At 38.1% G+C, this 10,922-nt stretch overlaps 1 protein-coding gene across 1 annotated transcript; it reads left to right on the top strand.

Moving 5' to 3' along the window:
• The first annotated feature begins 1,523 nt into the window (after positions 1–1,523).
• On the top strand, positions 1,524–10,326 carry LOC101100006 (olfactory receptor 13C4). The gene has a single exon (XM_045043305.1). It carries the CDS (start codon positions 7,406–7,408, stop codon positions 8,360–8,362), a length of 957 nt encoding a protein of 318 aa, XP_044899240.1. The 5' UTR covers positions 1,524–7,405; the 3' UTR covers positions 8,363–10,326.
• Positions 10,327–10,922: the final 596 nt, after the last annotated feature.

Below are 10,922 nucleotides of genomic sequence, written 5' to 3'. Positions count from 1 at the left end.
GAGGGTCAGAGAGAGGGAGACACAGAATCTGAAACAGGCTCCAGGCTCTGAGCTGTCAGCACAGAGCCAACGTGGGGCTCGAACTCATGGACTGGGAGATCATAACCTGAGCCGAAGTCGGCCGCTCAACCAGCTGAGCCACCCAGGCGCCCCAGTGCTAACAGTTTTTTTTGGGTGATGTTTAAGGTTTTCTATATATAAGATAATGTCTTGTGCAAACAGGAAAAATTTAACTTGTTCCTTTCCAATGGATACCTTTTATTTCTTTTTCTTGCCTAATTGCTTTGGAAAGGATTTCAAATACTATGTTGAATACAGGGAGCAAGAGTAGGCACTCTTGTCTTATTCCTAATCTTAAAGGAAAAACTTTTAGCTTTCTAATGTTAAGTATAATGTTAACTGTGGGCATGTCATATATAGCCTTTATTATGTTGAGGTACATTCTTTTTATACCAAATTTGTTGAGTTTTTATCATGAAAGGGTATTGAATTTTGTCAATGCTCTTTCTGCATCTATTGAGTTGATCATATGGTTTTTAATATTCATTCTGTTAATGTGGTGTTTCACATTTATTGATCTGCATATATTGAACCATCTGTGTATCCCAGGGATAAATCTCACTTGATCATTGTGTATGATCCTTTTAATGTGATTTTGAATTTGGTTTGCTTATATTGTGTTGAGGTTTTGCATCTATATTCATCAGGGATATTTGTTTAGAGTTTTCTTTCTTGTAGTGTCCTTGTATGGTATTGGTATCAGGGTAATTCTGTCCTCTTGAAATGAGTTTAGAAGTGTTTGTTCTTCTTCAATTTTTGGAAAGAGTTTGAGATGGACTGGAATTAATTCTTTTTGAAATGCTTGATAGAAGTCACCACTGAATCCATCTGGTCCTGGACTCTTTTTTGTTGGGAGGTTTTTGGTTCTTGCTTTACTCTCCTCATTATTGGTCTATTCACATTAATTTACTATAGTTGAATACAGAAATTTTACCCTTTGGGGAACCTGGGTGGCTCAACGGTTTAGGTGTCCAACTTCAGCTCAGGTCATGATCTCACAGTTCATGAATTCAAGCTCCGTGCCAGGCTCTGTGCTAATAGCTTGGATCCTGGAGTCTGGAGCCTGCTTCAGATTTTGTGTCTCCCTCTCTCTCTGCTCCCTCCCCCCTCCTCACACTCTGTCTGTCTGTTTCTGTCTTCCTCTCTCAAAAATAAAGAACATTAAAAATTTTTTGAGAAAAGGAAATTTTACCCTTTACTCTCCTTCCTCTTATGTAGTTGATATTAGGTTTTACTTCTTTCTGTATTATGTTTCTATTAACACATTTCTGTGGTATTAGTTATTCTTTTAAAAAATTTTTTATGTTTATTCAGTTTTGAGAGGCAGAAAGAGATACAGCATGAGGAGGGGATGGGCAGAGAGAGAGGGAGACACAGAATCTGAAGTGGGCTCCAAGCTCTGAGCTGTCAGCAAAGCACAGAGCCTGGTGCGGAGCTCAAATCCACAAACCATGAGGTAGTGACCTGCTAAGCCACCCAGGCACCCCTGTGGTATTATTCTTACTACTTTTGTCTTTTAATTTATGTACTAAAAGTGATTTACATGCCATCATCATAGTATATAACAGTCTGTTTGTATTTATATTTATCTTTAACAGTGAACTTTATATTTCATACATTCTCATGTCCCTGCATAGGTGGGCCTGCCTCCAGGACCTTGGTCAATATTTCTGGTGCTGAGACAAGGGTATGCTTCAGGGTTTTCAGGTGGTGGACCTATTATCAGGTACACAGATGCCTGTAGCTCTCTCCAGGTCTCTGGGGGGTAGAGAGGCTCCTAACAGTTCCCTGGGCTGTGGCCTGGGTGGTCAGGACCACTCTCAAACTATGGTGTGAGGAGCTGGAGCTGGTTTAGGGTACCTTTTCAAGATCTGCAGTAAGACTGAGGTCAAGTGCCTACCTCCAGAGACATAGACACATGTGTCTCTTGGTAGGTCCCTTGGTGAGGAGGACTGCTCTCTGTGGTTCTGAAGTGCTGGAGCCAGTAACTGGGGCTGCTACATGATCTATAGTCAGACTGAGGTTGGCAGGTCTACCTCCAGAGGCTCAGACAGGTGTGTCTCTAGGTGGATCCCTGGGCAGGCAGGGTGTTCCCAGCCTGAAACTTCAGGGGACCGGAACAGAATTACAGAGCCTGTTCAGGATCTGTAGTCAGACATAGGTTTGAGGGCCTGCCTTGGATGTGTCACCTGTCTGGTCTCTAAAAAGATAAGACTCTTGTTTAGGAGTAGCTTGAGCCTGGTCATGGACCAATTCAGGGTCCACAGTTAGGGTTGAGGTCAGTGAGCCTGTTACCTGGGGCATGGGGTGGTATGATTCCTGGCAGGTCCCTTGGTAGATGGTGTTGGTGGCAGGATCAGGGCCAAACAGGGCTGTAGCCAAGTTTACAATGTGACAGGGCTGTTTCCAAGTTAGTAGCTGGGTCCACAGTCCATGGTCAGTGAGTTTTTTACTTGGGCATGGGCCTGCCTTCTCAAATGTACCTTCGGAATCTAAATATTTTACAGTTAAATGTAACATCTACTGGGAAATTAGAATCTAAGTGTTAACTTCTATGGTACAGCTCAATCTACCTTCTGAAACACTGTGATTCAGTAATGTGCTATCTACTTATCTGAAGTCACACTCCACACTCTCCATTCCGAACTTTTTAAAATCTTTTCTTGGTCTTAAACATACGAATTCACTTTCGTCTTATAAACTTATTTATTTTATGGCTTATCTGTATTTTTTTTCATCCCCCAAAAATGGCATTTAACTTACAGCAAATATCTGTTTCATGTCATTCATAATATTTAGATCATTTTCAATTCTAGCATTCATTTTTGGTAATTATCACTTGAATTGAGATCTTACTTTGAATTAACTTTGCTATTATAAACAAAAAAGCTCTCATATTTCATAAAGTTTGTTTTGTGAACATTTGCCCCTGTTTTCAAAAGTTACATTGGTAGGAGAATGTCATTTCATTTTTGAGCTGTAGTCCAGCACCACTGTTAATTAGGTGTGTGGGTCACTGTCCCTAATGCACCAGAAGTTTCTACATTTCATGGATCTCTCATTCTTATTTTAAATTGCTTTGGGAATTGGGGAACAATTATAACAACTGTTGCATAACAAATATTTACTCTTCCACATCTTTGGAATCTGGCATTGTTTGCTGAACCTGATCTTAGTTCAGAATACTGACATAAATACTAAGAAGAAAGTAACTGGGTCTTCTAGAAGGTGGAAATAATTTATTAGTATACAGGTGAGTCTTGAATACCATGCAACTGTACCTTTTCAATCTATAGTTAAAGCTATTATTAAATACAGATTTAAAATGTGAACAGCATGAGGCCATACAGCTACTAATTTATTATTATGAAATAGCTATTATTTATTATTATTGTTATTATTTGTAATACCTGTTAATCCATAAAAAAGTTTCCATATGCCACCTAAATTTTTCTGAAAACACACCTGTGAGAAAAGTAAGGCAGTTATTTTTATCACTATTTCACAAATGAGAAAACTGAGACTATATGTTAGAAGAACCTCAAACCTAGAGCTTTTGCGTCTAAGTCCCAAGCACTTGTGCACTAGGATAACCCTATGCTACATTCATTCCAGTACTTTCATTACATAAATTGGTAAATTTTTGTATAAGATGACATCTCTTTAGTACTGACTAAAGATACTTTTTTTTAAAACTTAGAGCCTGATGCAAATGAATAATTTGGGCATATTAAAATTTCCTTGAGTATGAATCCACAAATGCTATAGAGAGAAATTTCTTAAAAGCCAAAAAAAAAAAAAAGTAAACCTTTACCTATTCAGTCAAAATGCATTCATAATGTGTAACCACTTTGTTAAGCCACAGGTGTACAGTGGTGACTTCCTTCCTTGTGTCTCTTGTTATCTTAAAATGTATAAAGTAACCAATTTAGATTTCTGGGAGAAGAATAAAGGCATCAAGACAGATCTGGCTCAAGGTGGATGTGAATTGGTGAGGGAATTTACGTCTAGGAGGGGAAGGCTTAAAGCAGGTGGCAAAAGTACTTTAAGTGGCCTAAGATATATTGTCACTCCATCTGTGTTTTTGTTTTGTTTTGGTTTTTGGTTATTTTTGTTTTGTTTTGCTTTGCTTTGCTTTGCTTTGTTTTGTTTTGTTTTGTTTTGTTTTGTTTTGTTTTGTTTTGTTTTGTTTTGTTTTGTTTTGAAAAGAGAGGCCAGTAGGCTCTCCCAGCCCCGGACCTCAAAGGGGCTGGATCTGAAACATCATCATATTTCCCGGTAAGTCAATGTATTGCCATCTTCTTTCTGCATTCATGCCTGGGCTGATGAGATTGTTCATGTTCCTTATCTAAAAGCACTCCTTGATCATTTTCCAGGCTCCACTTTGGAAGAACTTTGATTTATCCTAAGAAGTAGTGTACAGTGGGTGTAGATTCATTTCGGAGAAAATAGAGTATTCTGGGCATATGATTCTGTCTCATAGCCCTGAACCTTCCTCCATGATAAGAAGTACTAAGTCCTCAAGACTAAACCATTTTCCTTGTACATTGTTAACCAAGTACAGTCAAGTTTTGCTTCTATGACCTCAGTATATCCACAGATACTGGCCATTTTGTGTTGTTGACACATATTTTCTATACAGATTTTAATGCTACTTGTTGGACACAGAAGTCCTGGAAAGAAAACAGGCTTTGGATTTTGTTTTTTCCCATTATTAGTCATGTGACATCAATCAAGTGAACTAATTTCAAGCACAGAATCTAGCACATAAGATCCTGCAATATAAGTTGTTGGAATAAATGAAGGGTTTTTTTTATTTAAACAAATTTAAGGTGTTTTTTTCCCTTTAGACGCTTCTTGCCTTTAGCTGAATAAATACACTTAGATATTGCTTTGAGTTTCAATTTTCTCATCTCTAATTTGGAGATTTAATATGCTCTCATTTGCACCTCTGATTCAAGTTGAAATTTTCTATTCTGTATTCTTTAGATGATTTTTTTCTGAAGTGAGAATGCATCTCTTGTTTGGCTTCTGACTCTAAGACATTATACTCTGTAGATAAATCACACCTATCATCACACAACAGTGTGAGAGTAGGGTAGTGAGCTTATGCTGACCTTCTCGAAACTCTTAGTCCACACGAGCCCTAAGTTTGCAATTTTGGCTAACCTGAAAACTGGTGACAATTATGAAAAGATAATTGTGTGAGTGTGTGCACCAGTCAGTAATTAACAATAGCCTAATTAATCTAACATTTTAATTGCTTGTATCACATATCTGCTTAAAAAAAACCTGATAAAATCAAACCATATGATGTCAAGTTTGTAGGGTAGCCAATATCATCAGGTCTAAGCACTCACATTGTGCTTGATGCTTCTGATGATCGGTTCCTTCCCTATAAAAAGAAGTGTCAATTTCTCTGCCTCACTTCTGGACCTTTCTATATGCCTGCTTCATTTACCCTTTCAAATATGTTTCCCATTATTCCTCCACAGAAGCTCCATGTTTGAAAAGGAGGTACTGCCAATATGCTTACTACTAAATATTGCTCAACCTGTTCTCCCTTCTGGGGTATCCCTTCCCCCTCTTGTCTTCCACACCTGCCTCAACTTTTCTATGTTTACAGATCCAGCCTGTCTGAAATTCTTCCAGCACTCTTCCTTGGCTTTTTATTTCTTATTAACCTACTCTTTCTGTGACACTTACAACATTCACTCTGGTCACACAATGCGTTTACAGTCTGTATCTAATTGTTCTGTATGTAATAGTGTTACTGTTTCTCTCACTGAATTGTGAATTCTTTGATTACAGACATGTTATATTTTTCCCAGCCTTACTCAGCTTGGAGCAGGAATGAGCTCAAGTTGGGCTATCAGTAATATCCTATACATATTACAGTAGTCTAGCAAAAACTTATATTTATTCTATAAAATTTGTCTTTCAATAGTGTTATTTTCTGAATTGTACTGAACAGTGAGATATGGCCCTGGGGTTTGTTCACTGGAAAACACAAGAGGAGTATGCTTTCGGTCATTTTCTAGGTTGTGAAACTAGTCCCTATAATAAAACAAAAGAAAATCTATTTGGATCAGAAACATCTGGAGAGTCTGCCAACTCACTATAGGTAAACTAAAGCCTTGCTACTCAAAATGTGGCCCCATGCCAGGTGCTTCAATACACTTGCAGCCTATTAAAAATGCAGAATCACAGGCTCTACTCCAGACCTACTAAAAGAAAATCTTCATTTTAACAAGATCCTCAAGTAATTTATATGCCTATGAAAAATTTGAAAGACTGAAGTAGTTGATTCTTCATTATTCCCCCAAGGCCAAAATTTATGGATACTAGTTGGTGGGAAAACAGTGTGTAGTAACTTGAGGTGTTATCACCCCAACAGCTGCAGTGCATTGGCAAAGATCCGAGCTTCAAGTTCTACTGTTTTCTTACTGGTTGGATAACTTTGGCCACATTCTGTTTTTAACATTTGAAAAAAAATAGGAATAATGAGAAGATTAATTATTTTTTTATAAAGTATAAAGTGCTACACATGTATACACAAATATAAGCATTATTACTGTTTTCTCAGGTTCACTTAAATAAATAAATTATGAAGAATAAGTCTGAAGCCAGAGAATAAAACAAATGAAGAGAAATTATTGTTCTTCAAAGATTCTCCATCAGATTCGTGCACAGCTGATCTCTACACTGGTCTTATAGGAAAAAATAAAATAGTAAGAGTGAGCTGTGACTGTGAGTTCAACCAACTGCCTTTGAGCAGATGTTAAATTGCTGTGTAGGTGATTCAATTCACTATGATCAAATGTCTGCTCTATAAAAATGCACAATTTGACTGATAAGAATGTGATGCAAATATGTATAAAAATAAAATTTGTTTACAGTTTTAAACATTTCTGTTAAACACAGAATCAGAATTCCACTCCTTGCTGAGTTGTCTTTTGCCCCTCCCATCACTCTCTCACTGGACCTGAATAAAAAGGAAGTAGTCAAGTTTATTGTCTGAAATATTCTAGGGCTTTCAGAAAACTCAACTTAGAGTGTCTTTGACAGTTGGAAGGTTGCTTCTAGGTAGATATTCATGCATAAGACACTGCATAGAAACTCTATGCCTAGTATTGCATTCTGTATCCTAGTATTGCATTGTAGGCATATCCTAGTATTGCATTCTAAGCATGAATATTTTTGAGGATAACAGCAGATGACAGAACTTAAAAGAAGACAGTCGATTTCACCCTAGAGTAATGTTATGCAAAAGATCTGTTACATTTGTTGCTTGGGAGTGAAAACATTTTATTAGCTCTTCCTTTGATACATTGAATGCTGGGACATGGATAGGATAAACAAGACATTTGTGAAAGAATTCATTCTTCTAGGACTCTCTGGTTACCCAAAACTTGAGATCATTTTTTTTTCTCTAATTCTAGTAATGTATCTAGTGATTCTAATTGGCAATGGTGTTTTGATCATAGCAAGCATCTTTGATTCTCGTCTTCACACCCCCATGTACTTCTTCCTGGGCAACCTGTCTTTCCTGGATATCTGCTATACATCCTCCTCTGTTCCCTCAACTTTGGTGAGCTTAATTTCAAAGAAAAGGAACATTTCCTTCTCTGGATGTGCAGTGCAGATGTTCTTTGGGTTTGCAATGGGGTCAACAGAGTGTTTCCTCCTTGGCATGATGGCTTTTGATCGCTATGTAGCCATCTGTAACCCTCTGAGATACCCCATCATCATGAGCAAGGTGGTGTATGTACTGATGGCTTCTGTGTCATGGCTCTCTGGTGGAATCAACTCAATTGTGCAAACATCTCTTGCCATGCAGTTGCCTTTCTGTGGGAATAATATTATCAATCATTTCTTATGTGAGATATTAGCTGTCCTTAAGCTAGCTTGTGCTGATATAACCCTCAATTATGTTACCCTAGCAGTTTCAAATATGGCATTCCTGGTTCTTCCACTGATAGTCATTTTTTTCTCCTATATGTTCATCCTTTACACCATCTTGAGAATGAACTCAGCCACAGGGAGACGCAAAGCCTTTTCCACCTGTTCAGCACATCTGACTGTGGTGATCATATTTTATGGTACCATCTTCTTCATGTATGCCAAACCCAAGTCTCAAGACCACCTTCGGAATGACAATTTGCAAGCTACAGAGGGGCTTATTTCCATGTTTTATGGGGTAGTAACCCCCATGCTAAATCCTATAATCTATAGCTTGAGAAATAAAGATGTAAAAGCTGCTGTGAAATATTTGCTGAATTGGAAAACTGTTAACCAATAAAACCAAAGGGAAATGTGAGTCTTTAGTGTATAAAGAATAGAAATGGCATCTTTGGGCAACCATTGAGGACCTTCTTTGGGAAAGCAAGTTTATATAAAGAGAGATTTTTATTCTTTGTCTTCACTGGCCAAGTTTAGCTATGATTACTAAGAATAATAGTCTGCCGTAAACTCAGGTTGTAACAGGGTCTGATTCGTGTTTCACAAAGACCATGAATTCCATTAGAATCTCATCCATGGTCATATCCGAAATTAGTATTTCTGGTGTCATGTGTCGCAATACAGTGAAAAACATCACACATAAGCTTTGGAAATAGAGAAGCAGGAGTATAAATTCTACCCTATCACAAAGTGCTTAAATTAATATTGGGAAAGTTATTTATTCTTTCTAAACTTTAGTTTCCTTATTTGCAAAAAGGGAGTAATTAAACACGGTTCCCAGTGTTATTATAAAGATTCAGTAAGTTGCACAAAGCACCTGGCATAGTGCCAAGTTCATAGTAGTTCTCTCTGTAGAGGATGTTGAGCTTGACTTTTCCTGTTGACACAGAATGTAGGAATTGAAGACTCCAAATTGAAGATAAAAGACGCTAGCTAGCACCTCTTAAAAAAACCTTCCAGTTATTAGGATCAGCTATCCCTTTCTTAAGTCTTGTTAACATCAGTCACCACTTTTCCTTGCCCCTTCTCCCTGCGTAGCTATGTAAAGAAAACATCAAGAAAGGGAAAGTTAGATCAAAGGAAATTTTACATCATGAAGAACTCAGTGAATCCTGAGAGGTGTTTCACTGCTGTCCCTGTCAAAGAGTGGGAAGATTGTTCCAGCCCAAGCCAATTAAAGAGGATGCTGCAAAAGAGCCTCTTGAGGTTGGGGGTGCCTGCAAAGGAGAGCTAATGTTTGGCTTGATGAGTGGAGGCTTGCTGACCTTCTCTCTAGGCTGTAGACTAAGCTGATGAATTAGTCTAGAAATGGCCTGGAGGATAATAAGCTCATTTATCTTAGGGGTGAAAATAACCAGAATTTTTCAGTTTGTGTGAAATGTTTCTCAGGCTCTGAAAGAGGGCTGAAATTAGTGTCTGGGAAGAGCAAATCATTTCATTTTATACTCCAGTGAATTGAAACTCCTCAGTAAACCTATTACAGGTTTTCCCCCCCTTTCTGTAGACTTTCCTGCCATGTTGAGCACAGCATACCATTGGGCCACATCACCAGCCATTGTGACCTCTGGTTTCAGCCTGATTTTCCTATCTAAATTTTCTCTTTCCTATTGGTTTTAGAGTCATCATATAGCCCCAGGCCTCCTAGTTTGGAGCTGTACTCTCTGCCAGTCTACATCTTGGAGATAAATCTTGATTTTGACCTAGTAATCTGGTCACTAAAATCTTGCTGCCTGTCTGTTTCCAGTCAGAGTATTGTCACTGCCAATAAACCTCTAAACAGTGGGTGCTGCTTTTGATTCTATTTAGACAGGCGTGTACCAGACCCTGTGGGTGAGGCTTTTTAACCTCTGCCCACTCCCACTGGGATGAGCCCTGTATTTCAGTCTGATCCAGGTTTAATTCTTTTCAGGTTTTGACCTCTGCCATCAAGGTTTTAGGCACACTTCTGCATGTACAACGATGTCCTGCTTCCAGTTGTCCCAGGCAACTCCTTAGCACCTCCTTTTCCACAATAGGAAGGGTACTAGTGTCTCATATGCATGTTTATATTAGATTGTTTGCTTTACTTACAAAAACTGATTCTAATTTACATTGGTATGTATAAAGTTGACACAGTGTTACCTCAGTTTAGAAGTTCTGCTCTGATGAATGCTTAAAGTTAACAGTTTTAATACTATCTGCCTGGGGCACTTGAGTGACTCAGTTGGTTAAGTGACCCTCTCTTGATTTCACCTCAGGTTATGATATCAGGGTTTCATTAGTTTGAGCCCCACATCAGGCTCTGCATGCTGACCATGAATGGAACCTGCTTGGGATTCTCTCTCCCTCTCTCTCCCCACCCCCCCACTGACTCTCTCTCTTTCTCTCAAAATAAATAAATAAACTTAAAAAAAACCCAAGCATTTTGACAATATTTATTTTTCCAATCCATGAGCAGGGAATGTCTTTCCATTTCTTTAAATCTTCTTCAATTTCCTTCATAAGCTTTCTATAGTTTTCAGCATACAGATCCTTTACATCTTTGGTTAGATTTATTCCTAGGTATTTTATGCTTCTTGGTGCAATTGTGAATGGGATCAGTTTCTTTATTTGTCTTTCTGTTGCTTCATTGTTAGTGTATAAGAATGCAACTGATTTCTGTACATTGATTTTGTATCTACTTGTACCCCAATGTTCATAGCAGCACTCTCAACAATAGCCAAATTATGGAAAGAGCCTAAATGTCCATCAACTGATGAATGGATAAAGAAATTGTGGTTTATATACACAATGGAGTACTACATGGCAATGAGAAAGAACGAAATATGGCTTTTTGTAGCAACATGGATGGAACTGGAGAGTGTGATGCTAAGTGAAATAAGCCATACAGAGAAAGACAGATACCATATGGTTTCACTCTT

This window comes from Felis catus, chromosome D4, assembly GCF_018350175.1.
Source record: "Felis catus isolate Fca126 chromosome D4, F.catus_Fca126_mat1.0, whole genome shotgun sequence".
Lineage (NCBI taxonomy): Eukaryota > Metazoa > Chordata > Mammalia > Carnivora > Felidae > Felis > Felis catus.
The sequence above is the reverse complement of the archived record's forward strand: the minus strand, read 5'-3'. Positions and strand labels throughout refer to the sequence as shown.

What these genes read in the sequence shown, in the direction of transcription:
- LOC101100006 (XM_045043305.1), top strand. Translation starts at nt 7,406, where the DNA reads ATGGATAGGATAAACAAGACATTTGTGAAAGAATTCATTCTTCTAGGA.